Source organism: Natator depressus, chromosome 27 (assembly GCF_965152275.1).
Source record: "Natator depressus isolate rNatDep1 chromosome 27, rNatDep2.hap1, whole genome shotgun sequence".
Lineage (NCBI taxonomy): Eukaryota > Metazoa > Chordata > Testudines > Cheloniidae > Natator > Natator depressus.
The window spans coordinates 13,847,800-13,866,141 of record NC_134260.1 but is presented as its reverse complement, the minus strand read 5'-3'; the positions used below and the strand labels follow the sequence as shown (position 1 = coordinate 13,866,141).

The 18,342-nt window shown below is 38.7% G+C and overlaps 1 protein-coding gene across 2 annotated transcripts; it reads left to right on the top strand.

The window, feature by feature from the left end:
* Window positions 1-7,196: 7,196 nt before the first annotated feature.
* On the top strand, window positions 7,197-13,438 carry LOC141978676 (keratin, type I cytoskeletal 12-like). Of its 2 annotated transcripts, none has more exons than XM_074940987.1 (8): window positions 7,197-7,700; window positions 8,308-8,390; window positions 8,675-8,831; window positions 10,328-10,489; window positions 10,589-10,714; window positions 11,124-11,341; window positions 12,171-12,259; window positions 13,341-13,438. In XM_074940987.1, the coding sequence occupies exons 1-8, from the start codon at window positions 7,197-7,199 to the stop codon at window positions 13,436-13,438; spliced, it is 1,437 nt and encodes a 478-aa protein (XP_074797088.1). The 2 variants fall into 2 exon arrangements, with proteins under 2 accessions (XP_074797088.1, XP_074797087.1); XM_074940986.1 differs by having other exon boundaries at window positions 12,168-12,259.
* The last annotated feature ends 4,904 nt before the right edge of the window (window positions 13,439-18,342 follow it).

Here is an 18,342-nt window from a genome sequence, read left to right as displayed (position 1 = left end):
CAAAATCTGGACTGCTCAGGACAGGATTTTCTTTACCTCACTGAAATCTTTCTGACAGGCTGCCATCTATATTACTTTGTTGAGTCTTGTCTTTTTGCACAACTCTGTGATAAGCAGACACAATGTCACTGAAACCATTTTCAAATCAGCAGTAGTAGTTAGCCAAGCCTATGAAAGATTGGTCTTGTTTTTTAGTCTTGGCTATATGCCAGTTAACTATGGATTCTGCTTTCAAAGGATCTGGGGAAACTTGGCCACCTCCTTCCCAGTGTCCTAAATAAGGGTCTTTGATTGCTCCTATTTTGCATTTTGACACTTTCACAGTGGGATGTACATCTCTGAATTTTGTCAGCACAATTCCCAAGATATTTTTATAATCTGACAAAGAATTGCTAAATATTGCAATGTCATCCATATAAACTTATGCAAAGTCTTGTAACCTAACACTTGACTATCAAGCCTCTGAAAGATGGCTCCTGCATTAATTAACCCAAAAGGTAACACTTTAAACTCAAAAAGTCCTAAATCAGTAATGAAGGTGGATTTTGTCAGTGCTTTGATGTTTAATGGAATTTACCAATAGCCCTTTGTTAGGTCTAGAGTGCTTAGTGTCACTGACCAGGACATAGGCGGTCTGACCTAGTGGTCAAAGCAGCAGTTGGGAGCCAGGAGGCAGGCCAGATCTGGATACCTGTGGACCAGAATCTGCGATAGGCCCAAGGGCAGACCGAGAGGCAAGTTGACAGGAGATCAGAGTCCATGACAAGCCAGAGGGCAGACGAAGCCATGTGTCAGGAAGCAGGCAGACTCAGGTTATCAGAGTCTGAGACAGGTCATGGGGCAGATCAGAGGGGATCTGAGAGAGGGGAAGCATTGTCTCTTAGAGGCACTCACGGGTAGTGTTTCGTTTTCCCAGATTACTATGGGGGGGCTCAGGCCAGTTCTGTTTTCTGTTGTTAAGAGAAACCCCTAAACATTGAACCAAGCCCTTGCTGTTGCCGACTCAACCTGGCAGAAGGGTTACACGTGAATTCTGCATTTTGTGCCTTTTTACAAGAGTACACCAGCACCAAGTCCCCCTGCATCAAGCGATTGCTCAGAGGCATTGCGGTCATACCACAGTTTCCATGCAGATGGCTTTTAGTGAGGTTTTGCTAAACAATTTCCATCATAGTTTATAAATCTTTCCTAAATTTCTGTACATATTCAGCCAGTGGTTCCCCTTCTGCCTCAGTGCCATCGTCCCAGGAGTTCCTGATGAGGTCCAATGGCCCATCGCATGGGGTGTACTCTGTGGACCCTTGAGGTACATCCCTGTAAGTGAATAATTTCTCTTCTTCTTCCACATGGCTGGTGTAGAGCAGCAATTATAATTTCACCTGAAGTTGATCAAGCCAAATGGCTACGACAGGAGTAGCAGAATTTATTGCAGTAATGCCTCCTTCATATTTATAAATTGGGCAGTAGGTACTGATATGTTCAATGGCCTGTTGTGAGGAACCAAATCGGGGAGTCCTTGATTTTCCATTTGTGCATTAGATGTCCACATCTACCATGGTTGGTTTGGATTCGGTTCAAAGTTGACCAAGATGACGGTGGAAGGTCAAACCCAAGAACCTTCTGCATGGGATCTGGCACAAGGTGCTTATTTTTTAAGCCTTGTTTAGCCCAATCTGCCTTCCAAGCCTCCTCCTGATCGTAGCCTGATTGCATGAGGCTAAATGAATGTGCACAGAAAGGCTTCCGGGTTTAAGACATTGCAGTGTGGGGGCGCTGTCAAGGTCTTGGTGGATAGGAAGACATCTGTTTTCCTGGATTTGCTTAGCTTTGTGGAATGTCGCAGCAGTTTGGCTTATCGGCAGAGGAGCGATGTTAGACAGAACAGGTATCCATGGTGTTGGAGTCGACTTAAGGGTTACCGTGATGCAACGCATCACTGTATTCAGCTGGGTATCCACAAGTGGCATGTGGCTGCATCTGCTCCATACCAGTGCACAGTATTCAGCTACTGAATATACAAGTGCTACTGCAGATGTTTGCAACAATGATGCACCCCAGGTTGTACCAGCTAGTTTCTGGATTATGTTGGCTCCCATTTTTATCTTTGCAAATAAAAACGAGCGAATAACTTATAGGGTAACATTACATGCCTGTCATTTGACCTCTTGGTTGCATACATTCTCAGCATAAATTTTAGAGTCCCATTGACCCTTTCAACTAAATCGTTTGTCTCCCCACACATTTTACGCCACATATCTGCCATAATTCACCACATAACTGTGACATGAAATTTGACTCACAATCTGAGCTCTCCTCTGGAAAACGTAATCATCTGAACACAGTGAACAGAGCCCTACCCACTGTTTCATCCTCTATATTAGAATAGGCAACTGTCTCTGAGTATCTAGTGGCAAAGTACACTACTACTAATATACATGTCTTTCCTATTTGAGTTGGCCAGGTCATTGGCCCAACTACATCCATGAGAGAGCATAAGCATGAGAATGACTCTATAGCCTGGTGATTAGAATACTCACCCAGGATGTGAGAGACCCACTAGCCAGTCCCCCTGCTTGAATGGCTTTTTAATTATTTGTATTATCCACAGTGCCACAGCTTCCATAGGAGAGATTGAAGGATTTCCCCCATCGGAATATCCTATATACCAATGGTTACAGCACTCTCCTGAGAGATAGCAGATTACTGTTCAAATTCCTTTTACCATCATGTCGAGAGGGGACTTGAACTGGGGGTCACTAACATCCTAGGTGAGTCCCTGAATCACTGGGGTAAAAGTTATTAAATGTTTTACTAATACCTTTTTCCAGCAGTAAATGCGTACTATCTTTCCACAGAGTACCAGTTTAGTAAGTACATATTGTCCTCTTGACAAAACAAACACAAAAATTTTCCTTTCGAAAAGTCACCTGCCCATTCTATTATGAATGGCATACACACAGCTGTCAAAGAAAATACTTTTTATCTTTCACAACCATGAATGAGACACCATCAGACTGATTCTATTCTAAACAAAAAATGCTTTTAATGGAACCTACCTTTTCCTTTGTTCTCTGGGACCAATACAGCTCATACCAAATTTCTGTCAAATGTATACCCATGCTCCAGGGTGTGGATAAATTAAAAAGTGATAAACTTGAGATGACATATCTAACTATATAATTAAATCATTACAAAGAAAAGTAAGTTTTCTGTTTATTGAAATAACTTTAAAAGGAGAGTGTGTTGACTTCAAGTATTCCCATGTTTAAACCTGTAACAAGAACATATATATGATCTTTAGATACAAGTCAGAAAAAAATATTGTACTAAGAGCTTTCAGTCCCAATAACTATTTTTAAAGATTTGCACACATCTACACCTAAAAATGAGATTTTATAGCCAATAAATGTAGAATATTGTCTGCCCTCTCCCTTTTTCCTTGAGGATTATTACAGATGCAATCACTTTGTCTGTCCCACATTGTATGTACCTCCAGTTATTCAAATTAGTGTTTGTGTAAAGTATCCTGCTAGTTGCATATCACAATATAGTTCTGTAGGTGTAGCATAAGGTGTTTCCAGACTGTGCTTCCTGCCCTCCCACATCTACAAAACACACTGACTGGAGGGCACTCCAATCTATTTCATGTTCCACAGTTTAATAAGGAATAAATAGCATGATAATGAGTGCAATTATGAGAACCTATATAGAAAATTGGCATTTTCTGAGTCTCATGAACATTGGTACAATTCATACCAAAGGTGATATAGTTTTTGAAAATGGCAGAAAGAGAAAAAATATGTACTGATAGGGGATTCAGAGTAGCAGCCGTGTTAGTCTGTATCCACAAAAAGAAAAGGAGGACTTGTGGCACCTTAGAGACTACCAAATTTATTTGAGCATAAGCTTTCGTGAGCTGTAGCTTATGTACACTACTTATGTACACTACTAGCTGTAGCTCATGAAAGCTTATGCTCAAATAAATTTGTTAGACTCTAAGGTGCCACAAGTACTCCTTTTCTTTTTTCTTGATAGGAGATTGTAAATCATCTTCTAAAATGCTACAGTGCTAGTACTTCACACAAAAAACTATATTAAAAGCACATTAGGATTGCATGGTTAAACACCCAGACATCAAAAATTGCCAACATTAAAAATGAATGTGCAATCTACCACTTTGTGCATTTATATTATGATACAATTTTACTTAAGGTTCTCTGTGAACCTTATGAGCTGCGTAGCAGGAAAAGAGGTATTTTTCAGATAACCCACTAGGCTTTGTGATTTCTGCAGGCAATCTCACAGGGAACAGGAGTGGCTAAGAAAGAGACAGTGCTACCTAATAACTGCCCCCATGACAAATGGGCTGATAATGTCATTACTAATGAAGTTTGAAAGTCCCCAAGGCCCCCCAAACAGCAGTTCCTAGGGTGTCCCCTCCCCTTTTAAGTCCACTGTCATAAGTAGAGCTGGGAAAATAATGGATTTTAGTTCAGCGGCAATTAAAAAAATATATTTAATAAAATAAACAATATTAAATTATTATTATTTTCAGGTCAAACAAAAAAGTAAATTTGCTGAAATTTTCAGTGAATTGTTTTGATTTTTTGAAAATTTTTAATGGAAACAATTAGGCAAAATTAACATTAATTCACAAAATGTTTTGGTGTCACTGAATCTGCATTTTCTGTCAAAAAGTTTCTGCCTAAAATTTTCACCAAGCTCTAGTCATAACAGAAGATGACCATCAGCCACCCCAGAGATTAGAGCCCTGACTTTGGGATATTAACAAATTATATAAAAGAAACAAAGGTGATTTCAGTTTGACAATAGAAAGTCTTTGTGTATGTCAACTGTAATACCTCTTATTGAACTTTTTGTATGATTTTTTTATATATATCCTTTTTTCCTAATTTTAAATGCTGGTTGGAGAAGGCTGCAATTTTTTATTCCAGATTTAAAAACACATGCATGACAGAAATTTTCAAGAACTATATTCCTTTTAAAACATAAAATTGATATAGTAATGTATTATATTTCCAATTACAGATACAGTAACTCCTCACTTAACGTTGTAGTTATGTTCCTGAAAAATGCGACTACGCAAAACCATGTTAAGCGAATCCAATTTCCCCATAAGAATTAATGTATGGGGGGGGGGAGTTAGGTTCCAGGGAAATTTTTTTTGCCAGGCAAAAGACATTATATACATATACAGTATAAGTTTTAAACAATTTTAAACAAACAGCTTAATATTGTACACAGCAATGAATGATTGTGAAGCTTGGTTGAGGTGGTGGAGTAGGAGGGTGGAATATTTCCCAGGGAATGCCCTGCTGCTAAATGATGGAACTAGCATTCGGCTGACCCCCAAGGGTTAATATGCTGTTGCTAATGTAGCCTCACACTCCACAAGGCAGCATGGACTGAGGCAGGAGGGAGGAAACACAGCAGATGCAGGGCAGTGGCTGCAAACACTTCCCTGCAAAAACTGAACACGATGATGAGCCCACGCTATCCAGCTGGAGCGCATCACTCCCTCCTCCTGACAGCACATGCACGACTGCACAGGTGCTGACTTTCCAAAGTGCTGTGGGGTGTGCGCATCAGTGAGAAAGAGAGACATGCATTACTCCTTTAAGTACACTGACACCACTTCTCGTATGTTGCCGTTTTAAGCAGATCAGCCAGTTCAGACAGGAAGCAACAGCTTCCAGCAAGCTCCCTCCTTTCTGTTCCCAGCCCTGTCCCCCTCCTCCACTTTGTGGCACCCCTCTCCCCACCTCCCCCAGCGAGCAGGAAGCTCCTGGGAGCAGCTCCAAGGCAGAGAGGGAAGGGCAGGGGCAGCACAGCAGTTGGGGGAGGGACAGCTGAACTGCTGCTGGGCAGCTGTCGAGCCACATACCTTACAGGGAATTTAGGGGAGCTGATGGGGGTGGGGTTTGCCGTCCCCCCCACGCAGTTCTAATCCCCACAAGGAGGAGCTGCTCTTCCAGAGAATCCTGCAAGCAATGGACAAAGCAGGCAGCTGCCAAATGACCTTATGAGGGAGCATCATGCAACTTTAAACGGGCTTGTTCCCTAATAGATCAGCAATGTAACAACGTTAACTGGGACAACATTAAGTTAGGAGTTATTGCATATTAAAAAGGCTCAGGTATACCAACTCAACCCCTTTCCCTCCCATCACTACAGAGATTTACTACATAAGATGTCTGTTTATTGTGAAGGAAACACGGTTTAAAGAAAAACAAAACAAAAAGGATATACCAGTCTATGCACAGTCTATTTATGAATTCATTAGGAAAGATAGTATTAATGTAGGTGAATAATACAATTAGTCCTCCTAAAAAGTGACTCTTGGACCTAATAAAATATTTCCTTCTTTATTCATAAATACATAACTTTGGAATGGTAGTACAAGGGAGACTCAAATACAAATCATGTTAGATACCCAAGAAAACATGTATGCTGTAGATCCCTTTCTCACTGGGACAAAGTACAAACACAGTACAGTCTTGAATAATTTTCAAACAACTTAGAGAAACAAGGAAAAACCTTTAAAGAGTCCAATATAAAATTATGGTATGATATGTCACAAATATTTCTCTTCCCCATCCATACTTATTATTGGTGTCTAAGTGCTGGTATTACTTTCTGCTCAATCTTTACTGATCTATAGAAAATAATGTTCTTTTCTTTCTTTCTCTTTCATGACAAGTGACAGAAAGAGAAATATAATGAGATTAAAGGAATTTTTCTACTGGTTCTCTCAGGTGTATTCCTACAAGAACAGCCACAAATAATAAAGGAGATTAATATTAGAATGAGAAGAAAATTATGTATGAGCGATTAACAGGAAAGATGACTTTTCTGTGCTCAGTTGCACATGATGAAACATTATAATGAAAGCTTAGCTCTACTCCACCCATATCTCCTATCAGTAGAACAAATATCTGGAGGGTGATATATTTTCACATGAATGGACAATATGGATTTCCACATATCATTTAGTCCGGTCAGGAGATGTTAAGCTGGGAAAAAAAGAAAAGGATTGAAGTGCTTTGCTTGAGGAGGTGTGGACTGTACAACTGAAACACCCATTCCTTTCTGTATATAAAGGCTAAAAGTGCTCTCTGAGCTACCCTGCTCTGTTTCATCTACTTGTTACACTACATCAGGGCACCTTGAACATCATGGCTCTTTCTGTGCGTACAGGGGGAGGATCTCGGCAATTTTCGTCCCGGAGTGCTCTTAGTGGGGGATCTGTAAGAATATCTAGTTCCAGTGGTGGAGGAGGCTTTGGTGTTGCTTCTCTGCTTAGCTCTAGTTCTGGCTTTGGTGGAGGTTTTGGTAGTAGCTTTGGGGGAGGCTTGGGTGGTGGCTTTGGAGGTAGCTTTGGTGGAGGGTTAGGAGGTGGCTTTGGTAGTGGCTCAGGCGCTGGTCTTGGAGGTGGCTTTGGTGCTGGCAGTGGTGGTGATGGTGGCCTTCTCTCTGGCACGGAAAAGGAAACTATGCAGAACCTGAATGACCGTCTGGCTGCCTACTTAAACAAAGTACATTCTCTGGAGGAGAGTAATACTGACCTGGAGCATAAAATCCGTGAGTGGTATGAGAAAAATGGTCCTGGTGCTGGTGGCCCTGGAGCTGGCCATGATTATAGTAAATATTACCCAATAATTGAAGACCTTAGGAATAAGGTAAAAAAAATCACCTGTTACATCTTTTTACAATCTAAATTCACCTAATATTTTCCAAGGTGAAAATTATAATAATTCTTTTGAGAAACTAACAGCAAATTTTCTCTATAATATTATTATTTGTAATGATCATCTATCATATTATGCTGATACTAAGAACATTTTTGTTGTAGTACAGATAAAGCAAATTTATTGAAATTGTGTGGCTAAATCCCTTTTGATGATGTGAACTAACCTGGCCTCATTTGAATTAAAGAGAAGGTAGAGATAAAATTAACTAATACTAACTCAGATTATTACTTTTCTTCTTGATAGTTAAAAAAAAGTTTTCATGTTAATACCCTTCCTACTTTTTGCACCCCAAATTCAATTTCTGCAATAAAGAGACTATCTGAAAAGCTACTTTAGAGCCCATGAGCCAGATAGTCACTGGCATAAATTGGTGTTGCTTATTTACCTTAGCCGAGAATCTGGTCCTAAATATTTTAGATATACTTGTACAACAGTCTAATGAATGTCCCTTGCATTATTATATTACTAAATACATTGAACAGTAAGTCTATCAGGTTATAGAATCACTCTCTGGGCATCCTGCTTGTCTTTCCAGATAATTAATGCCACTATTGATAATGCCAGGATCGTTTTGCAGATTGATAATGCCAGACTGGCTGCTGATGACTTCAGACTGAAGTAAGCAGAGAGTAGTATCATGAAATGTGTTTTGAAACCCATTATAAATATTTTATTTAAAAATTCCAAATCGATTCAGCAATTTTCAGATATTTCTCTTAGAAAATTTAAATGAAACATTATTGTATAATTTAATAACAATCATAATCATAATATATTGGTTTTGAAGTGTTAGTAAAAGATGTAATCATTTAGTAAAAAACAACAGTTATGGTATTTTTATTTGTATGGGTTACACTGATCCCATTTATGGTACAAAAACCTGGTTTATGATTTTTTTAAAGATATGAGAATGAAGCAGCTCTTCACCAGAGTGTGGAGGCTGATATCAATGGTCTGCGTAGAGTTCTGGATGAGCTGACTTTGACCAGAGCTGATCTAGAGATGCAGATAGAAAGCCTGAATGAGGAGCTGGCTTACCTCAAGAAGAACCATGAGGAGGTAAACAGATTTTTTTGCTTCAGTATTGCAGTTTTCTCATAAATTGATTAATAGTAAAACTCAAAACGTACTAGAAAAAAGGAGATGAGATGTGCAATGTCAGTCTTTTCTCTGATTTTTTTATCCTGAGAAAGAGCTCTTTCTGTTGTTGGGTTCTTTGTTTTTGTTTTTTTGTCTTCAGTTCAATAAAGGAATTGGGGGAGAGAGACACAGAAAGAGGCAGACCAAGAGACAAACTGTGAGCGCTAATGGTTCTAGTATTACTGGTTTTCTCAGATTCACTTCCAGTAATATAATAAGCAATTTCCCCAAGAATATATGCTTTGTGTAAGGCCTCTCTATGTAAATACAACGGATAGGCCAAGATGGGTGTGGCAAAGATACAGCTAACTACTTTATTGAAAAAGGATTAAATAGGCTTAGATCTGCCATGTAAGAATAGAAAAAGCTTCAGATTGCACCTTTTGATTACTTTTCTGGGCTTTAAAAAACATCAGGTACAAAAGCCCTTTAAAATGCACCAGCATGTTACATTCTCTTTAGTTTTGGTTTTGCAAAGTTCAGTTATTTACCTTTAGCCTTTGGATAGGCAGCAACATGTTTTCTTTTCAGCTGCTCCTGAGTTTCTGGGTTCATTCTGGAAATGTACAGGACACTGAACTGTAAGCATATTTGCTTCCACTAGTATGCAACACATTTTTAACTCTTGCTATCACTTCATCATAACAGCTCTTCTTAGTTTTTTGTCAGTCGATTCAGCGATGAATGAAATGAAACTGGTTTCCAAGATCTTTTCATATTCTTTTTCGAAGTATCATGAAAATCAGCCAGATGTATTATTTTGATACAATGGATGGTTACATGTATTTTCAACAGACATGGCAAAACTGTATCAAATATAAAATAATGTATGAAAAAATATTTTTCCCACCAAGGATAAGTTTTCTCTCAAGTTGAAAGCTAATACCGAAATGAACCAGAGGAATCTGTGAAGTCAATTAAACTAGTACCCTATCTTTCCCTTCCGTGATTTTTTTACTAATAGCCTAGGGCACTGTGTGGGGAAGAGATGACTTCTCTGTAATTTAGAAATGTCCAAAAAGGTGTAAAAATTGAAATGGCAAGATTGTAGATATGAATTGCTGAGGTTGCTGTGATACAGTGAAAAGAAATTCATATTAAAAATGGGGTAAATTTTACAGTACAGGTAGGTTTCAGAGTAACAGCCGTGTTAGTCTGTATTCGCAAAAAGAAAAGGAGTACTTGTGGCACCTTAGAGACTAACCAATTTATTTGAGCATAAGCTTTCGTGAGCTACAGCTCACTTCATCGGATGCAGGTACAGGTAGTGATAGATTAGATTAGATTAGACTAGGAAGGTTTAATATTGACTTAAAGGGATCTTGAATCATACACTTTTCTTTATACATAATTTAGAGCTGATCATTTTGTTCATTATTATACTGAAACACCTTTACTTCCTTTTATCCTTCTAGGAACTTCAAGGTTTCCAAGGTAATGCCACTGGCCAAGTCAGTGTTGAAATGGATGCTGCTCCAGGAATTGATCTGACCAAGCTTCTGAATGATATGAGAGGACAGTATGAAGTCATTGCTGAACAGAACCGTAAAGAGGCTGAAGCATGGTTCAATGAAAAAGTAAAATCTTAGAGATAACAAATTCAGCCAAACACAGTTAAATATAGGAAAAACATTTGTAGTAGCTGAATTACATTCTATTTTTCCTTGACATTTCAGAGCCTGGAACTGAAAAGGGAAATCTCCACCAACACTGAACAGCTTCAATCAGGAAAAAGTGAAATCACAGATCTAAGACGCATTCTTCAGGGCTTGGAAATTGAACTACAGTCTCAACTTGCCATGGTATGCTGAGAGACAGCTGCTACTCAGAGTAGCTTTTCCGATTTCAGATATACTGCTGTTTAAGATTAACATTTAATTATCCCAGGGAACTCTGTATTCTTTTTAGTCCATAAACTCCAGTAATATCTGGAATACCTGAATTGCAAGTAATGCATTATAAAACAAATACATTGTTATGACTGGGTACAGCAAAAAACAGGATTACATATTTAATAAGAAGCCAAAGTAGGAATTCTACAAATTAATATTTCATTCTAAGAGGAAAATTTGTAAATGTTTCACTATACACAAAGAGAAAGAATACCACTTCTCTCCATCATTTTAGCCTACTTTTCTTCCTAATTATTACATTGTTTTCTTCTCCCCATTCACAGACTACATTTAATCAATAACATATCTTTTTATGCAGAAAAAATCCCTTGAAGACACATTGGCAGAAACAGAAGCAAGTTACTGTGCTCAACTCTCACAAATGCAGCTTCAGATTGGGAATCTGGAGTCCCAGCTTTTCCAGGTCAGGGCTGATATGGAGCGCCAGAATGCAGAGTATCAACAACTCCTGGACATCAAGACCCGGCTGGAAATGGAGATCGAGACCTACCGTCGCCTGCTAGATGGGGAATTTGGGTAAGTACAGAACTGAAATTGAAAACTCCCTTTTTACTCATTCCCATGGTGAATTCAATGTGAATTCCAAGGAAGTAGAAATGGTGCAGACTGGTGGTCCTCAAACCAATAGAAAGTAAGGCCTATGACACACACAGATTTCAACAGTACATTCGTTGCTTGTAAAAGATCCTGTAATGATTAAAGTTATAGCTCTTTTTATATATAGAAACCACTTAAGGAGAATCAGCAATTCTATCCTATATTTAAGTCACTCCTTGAATGTGACACTTTATGTCTGAACTAGAGTTAGTGTGTGTTAGCCTGAATTAGAGATACATGGAATTTCAGGGCTTAACTAAGATATGACAGAATTAAACCTGTGTAAAAGTAACGAGACTGTTTACACAAAATTTCATTCAAAAATTATTATTTTATTTTGGGCAATTTCATGCCAGAAATTTTGTTTTTCATGGAGTTCCCACAAATTTACCAGACCAATGACTTAAGAAAATGTTGAAGTAGATGTAGTCATATATGTTTTTGAGGTTAAATAAATTGTCCTTTTCAATGAATACGTTTGGTGGCCTGGTAAGAACTGACCTGGCAGGGTTGCAATCGTACTGACTGATCGAAGCAGGATAATATAATGATTTTTTTTAAAGTAAAGTAAAGTTCTCACCCATGATGCTGATGATTTCAGTATTTTAAAAAAGAAGAAGAAATCAGAGAGAACTTATTCCTGACTCATCCAGGATTAAAAAATTATCAACAAGAAACTTGCTGCTCTATACTCCTGATCCTGACAACTATTGTGTGGCATTGTATATCTGTGATTTCTTTACAGAAGTGAATTTGCTGGGGGACAAGGAGGTTCATTTGAAAGTTCATCCTTGACAGGTTCCAAATCACAAACACAATCACTGGATTCTTCTAATGGTGAGTAGAGTCTCCTGGGATAACATTTATTTTTGCAAGTGTCCATTGACCCTGAGCATTGAACTTCAACTGATGATTAGATTTGTGCGTATATACTCCTAAGTACTGTGAACTGTAGATGTAAAATTGCCGTTAATGTTTGTGTGGGGGAGGAAATACCCAGTTAAAATGATTTTATAAAACAATTGCTGTTCTAGATTAGTAAATGCCATTCTGTTCCTCTACACTGTAAAGTTCATCATGGCAAGAAACTTTAATCTTTAATTTTAAAAGGATTAAGGACATAACTAGTATCTGTGTATATAATTCTGCTTTATAACTTTACATAACTTTAATTGATGAAGTCTGATGTCAATGTTGATGTACGAAGATTCAGCAAACACACACACACATGCAAGGTCAGACCAATGTGAGATTCACAAACACAGTTATATGTGTGACAGAAAAGATTGTTCTTAACTATTGCAGGCTGTTATATCCTTGCTTTGTGATGACCACCTTTTTCATATCTGCTGTTAATGCTTCAAAGCGGTGAATGGCGACGTGACAAATCTGCCTCCATCTTGCTCTGGCATGGGCTGTTGCTTCCTAGTTGCTAGGGTCAAGCCAACATGATTTCAAGTTTGACTTCAGTATGTCCTTATATTGTTTGTACCGGCCACCATGAGAACGGGTGCCTTGCTTTAGCTGACTATAAAATATGGCTTTGGCTTTTCTCGAGTTGGCCATATGAACGAAATGCCTAGTCCAAAGCAGCTGAACTGAGCATGCTTTGAATGACAGACATCCAACAATGATTAAGGAATTTGATATTGGGAATCCTGTCACACCATTTGACCCTGCAAACAGACCAAAGATAGAGCACATGTAACTGATCAAGTTTCCTAATGTGGCGACAATATGTTGTCCATGTCTCCCAAGCATACGGAAGCATTGTAAGCACAGCGGCTCAAAAGACATTTAGCTTATTTTGACATCCCTGTCATTCCTTAGGCAGCATTCCAAATTCCATTCTGCATTTGGAGGGTTTTTTTAATAACCTTAATCCTACATAAACGAACTCTTTTTTATTAATGTTTAGATCCAACCAAAACCAGAAAGATCAAAACAATTATTGAGGAGGTGGTGGATGGTAAAGTTGTCTCATCCCATGTAAAGGAAGTTGAAGAGAAGATGTAAGCAACAGCATGAAACTGCAGAGGATCCAGTCATTAGATTGTTTCTTTGACAAGCATCGCAATGAAGAGACATAACTTTGGATCTCTGTTCTTTTGTCTGAAGTGATGAGTCCATGTTGCCTTCTTTTTCTTTTGATTTTACCAGGATTCTTTTATACAAAATTAAAATACATTTCTGAATCTCTGAAGTTTGGTAATGCAATAAACATTCTGTTTCAATTTATACTTGTCTTTATTACTTTCAAAATGTATTCACCATTCAAAACCAGCTATTGTTATGTCATTAGTAAATATCTGAAAAAACAAAACAAAACAGATTTCTAGTGTACATGTTAAATTTTCAGTTTATTATTATACAGTAGGCTTATCTGTAATTTTGATAAGTGAATAATAAATATAATTACTCTGCTATTCTAAACCCCATACACAGTTTTTGACCAATAAAAAGGGAATAAACAAGCTTTTAAAATGAGTGCTCTTTGAGAGGTGCAATCATAACTTTAGAACTGTAGTTACTGAACATATACTTTTTTTGTACATACGCCTTGCTTTAGCATACAATTTGTGTGTGTATATTTGTAATTTTAATCCTCATTTAAGAAAGAGTGTTTGTACCTGAAACAAGAACATTACATTCAAGCACTGTTTAAGTTTGTGATCAAAGCAGTATTTGATGGTGCACAATTTAAATCCCATACTCTGTAACAAATCGGAGTATCAAAATGCATTTGTTATGAAATGTACGTACATTCTCTTGTTGCCTAATTTTTTTCCAATTGGAACCACCCAACATACTCTAGAGCACAATGTTGTAGATGAGACTTTATTTTAAAACCTTAACATAAATGTAATAAAGGAAGCCTCACACTAATAATTTTACTACTGGGGCACTAGGGACATTTAGGAAAATAAATACAGTGAGGAGATTTATATACACACAGAACATGAAAAAATGGGTGTTATCATACACACTGTAAGGAGAGTGATCACTTAAGATGAGCTATTACCAGCAGGAGAGCGGGGGGGAGAAAACCTTTTGTAGTGATAATCAAGGTGGGCCATTTCCAGCAGTTAACAGGAACGTCCGAGGAGCAATGGGGGAGTGGGGGAAATAAACATGGGGAAATAGTTTTACTTTGTGTAATGACACATCCACTCCCAGTCTCTATTCAAGCCTAAGTTAATTGTATCCAGTTTGCAAATTAATTCCAATTCAGCAGTCTCTCGTTGGAGTCTGTTTTTGAAATCTTTTTGTTGAAGAATTGCAACCTTTTGGTCTGAAATCGAGTGACCAGAAAGATTGAAGTGTTCTCCGACTGGTTTATGAATGTTATAATTCTTGACGTCTGATTTGTGTCCATTTATTCTTTCACGTAGAGACTGTCCAGTTTGACCAATGTACATGGCAGAGGGGCATTGCTGGCACATGATGACATATATCACATTGGTAGATGTGCAGGTGAATGAGCCTCTGATAGTGTGGCTGATGTGATTAGGCCCTATGATGGTGTCCCCTGAATAGATATGTGGACACAGTTGGCAATGGGCTTTGTTGCAAGGATAAGTTCCTGGGTTAGTGGTTCTGTTGTGTGGTGTGTGGTTGCTGGTGAGTATTCGCTTCAGGTTGGGGGGCTGTCTGTAGGCAAGGACTGGCCTGTCTCCCAAGATTTGTGAGAGTGATGGGTCGTCCTTCAGGATAGGTTGTAGATCCTTGATGATGCGTTGGAGAGGTTTTAGTTGGGGGCTGAAGGTGATGGCTAGTGGCGTTCTGTTATTATCTTTGTTGGGCCTGTCCTGTAGTAGGTGACTTCTGGGTACTCTTCTGGCTCTGTCACTATCAGAGGCTCATTCATCTGCACATTTACCAATGTGATATATGCATCATGTGCCAGCAATGCCCCTCTGCCATGTACATTGCCATGTACATGTACATTGGTCAAACTGGACAGTCTCTATGTAAAAAAATAAATGGACACAAATCAGATGTCAAGAATTATAACATTCATAAACCAGTCGGAGAACACTTCAATCTCTCTGATCACTCAATTTCAGACCTAAAGGTTGCAATATTAGAACAAAAAGACTTCAAAAACAGACTCCAACGAGAGACTGCTGAATTGGAATTAATTTGCAAACTGGATACAATTAACTTAGGCTTGAATAGAGACTGGGAGTGGATGTGTCATTACACAAAGTAAAACTATTTCCCCATGTTTATTTCCCCCACTCCCCCACTGCTCCTCGGACGTTCCTGTTAACTGCTGGAAATGGCCCACCTTGATTATCACTACAAAAGGTTTTCTCTCCCTGGCTCTCCTGCTAGTAATAGCTCATCTTAAGTGATCACTCTCCTTACAGTGTGTATGATAACACTCATTTTTTCATGTTCTGTGTGTATATAAATCTCCTCATTGTATTTTCCACCGAATACATCCGATGAAGTGAGCTGTAGCTCACGAAAACTTATGCTCAAATAAATTGGTTAGTCTCTAAGGTGCTACTAGTTCTCCTTTTCTTTCTGCGAATACAGACTAACACGGCTGCTACTCTGAAACCTATTAGAAAGTATCTAACCTGAAACAAAGGTATGAGACAGATTGTGAGCCAGGGAACAGAATCTTACTTCTCAAATAGTCCCATTGATTTCAATGAGGCTATCTGAAAAGCATAAGTCTATCCAGATAAGGGTTCACAATCTGGTCTTAAAATGAACAAAAATCTTAAACTTGCATGCAAGGGGAGAGGAATCGGCCATGACTTCAATGATTTTACATGTGTTCTATTGGGTACCTTCACAGAACTATTATCCTTGCTACCTTTCTTCTTGATAAAGCAATTAAAACTGACAGTGTTCATTTACTAGAATATACTTCTCGGTGTCTGACTTCTCAGTGAGCTGACAGATATTTCATGACAACTGCAGGGAAATGTTTTTTCATGATTCTTAGTATATAACAGAGCTGATGTTAATTTACTGTGAAATTCAACCCTGTGCACAAGGTCATCACAAGGTACTATAAGCCTTCAAAACAGAGCTCAAGTGAGATTTCAGTGTTTAATATGCCTTGTGCTGGCACTCTGCACAGGGGTGAATTTCACCCTTAAGCCTTTTTTACTAGAACATAACTTAGCATTCAGCTTAAAATACATTCAGTACTAATTTTATTTATTTAATTAAAAATGGGTAGGTTTTTTATATTAAGTTTATGATGTATTTCACAAATGTGCTGCGAGGCATCTGAGAAAACTTGCACAGATGGCAGATGAAGTCTTGTACAAATTGCAGTACAAGGCTATGCAATGTTGCAAGGAAAAGAGCATTTCTTAAGATATGTCTGTGACATTGCATTCCATAATGGTTTTTTTTTTAAAATATGCTTTGAGTGTAAATATGATGTAACTGGAATATGCTTCATGCAAAAGGTCTCTTGTAAGATATCATTACAAAGTTTATGATCTATGGAGTGTGTTCATCCCATTTGTTTTCATGTATAATTTCTGTCTAGAGTTAGGAGAATAAGATATAAACTTGTCTTACTGATATAAACATGCTAAGTGGAAGCCATGAAGGGTGCTTCAGAATCAATGACCTGTGAATGGGTTTGTTCACCTGCAAGCCTGCCTATGTACATGTCGGCCAGCTCCTGGGTAATGAAGAATGAGGTCTTACAGCGACGTGTGATCATGTCACCTGAACTGGAATCCATCTTAAACCTGGTGCTTTTCCCTTTAGTAGGAGAGGTGGGAACCCAGAGAGACAAGAGAGTCCCGCCTTGTGCCAAAGATATAAAGGCGGTAGAACAGAACAAAAGGCGTCCCAGTCATGAGAAAGCCCCTGCTTTTCACTTAAGATGTCGGCTGGAAGTAACAAGGACCGTAGCAGGGGAAAGGATTGGGCCTAGACTAGGAAGAAGTCTAGTCTGTGAAAGAAGCTTATTGGAACATCTCTGAGGGTGAGATTTACCTGTAAACAGTTTCTTAATGTATTAGGCTTAGACTTGTGTGTTTTGTCTTATTTTGCTTGGTAACTTACTTTGTTGTGTCTATTACTTGAAACCACTTAAATCCTACTTTTTATTCTTAATAAAATCACTTTTGTTTATTATTAAACCCAGAGTAAGTGATTAATACCTGGGGGAGCAAACAGCTGTGCAGATCTCTCTATCAGTGTTAGAGAGGGCGGACAATTTATAAGTTTACCCTGTATAAGATTTATACAGAGTAAAACGGATTTATTTGGGGTTTGGATCCCATTGGGAGCTGGGTGTCTGGGTGCTGGTGATAGGAAACCTGCTGAGAAGTTTTTGGTTAAAGTCTGCAGCTTTGGGGGCATGGACCAGACCTGGGTCTGTGTTGCAGAAGGCTAGTGTGTCTGGCTCAACAAGGCAGGGTTCTGGAGTCCCAAGCTGGCACGGAAAATGGGCTCAGAGGTAATTCTAGCACATCAGGTAACAGTTCCAAGGGGGTCTCTGTGACCGAACCCATCACAGTCTCAAACTCAGAAATAAACACTGGTCTTTTTAAAAACATTTCTCTGTATTTAGGAACACATTGACCAAGAAGTCAGAGATATCAGTCCAGATTTTCTGCTAAGTTGATTTTCCACTGGGAACTGCTCCAGCTTGCACCTCCCTGGCAACAGTCTGTAACGGCCAGATTTTCAAATATATTTTGGTGCCCAGTGAGATTTTTCAAAAGCACCTACTCAGGTTAGGTACCTCATTCTATTGATTTCAATGTCCCATAGGTGCTTAACCTCCTTAGGTCCTTTTGACAAATCTTACCAGGCATCTAGCTGCATCTTTGGGCACCTAAATACCTTAGAAAAGCTGGTCCTAATGTACTGTCAACCAGCTGTGCAGAGCCAGTGTGCTAGGCAGTAAGGCAACTGTCCTTCTCCAATCT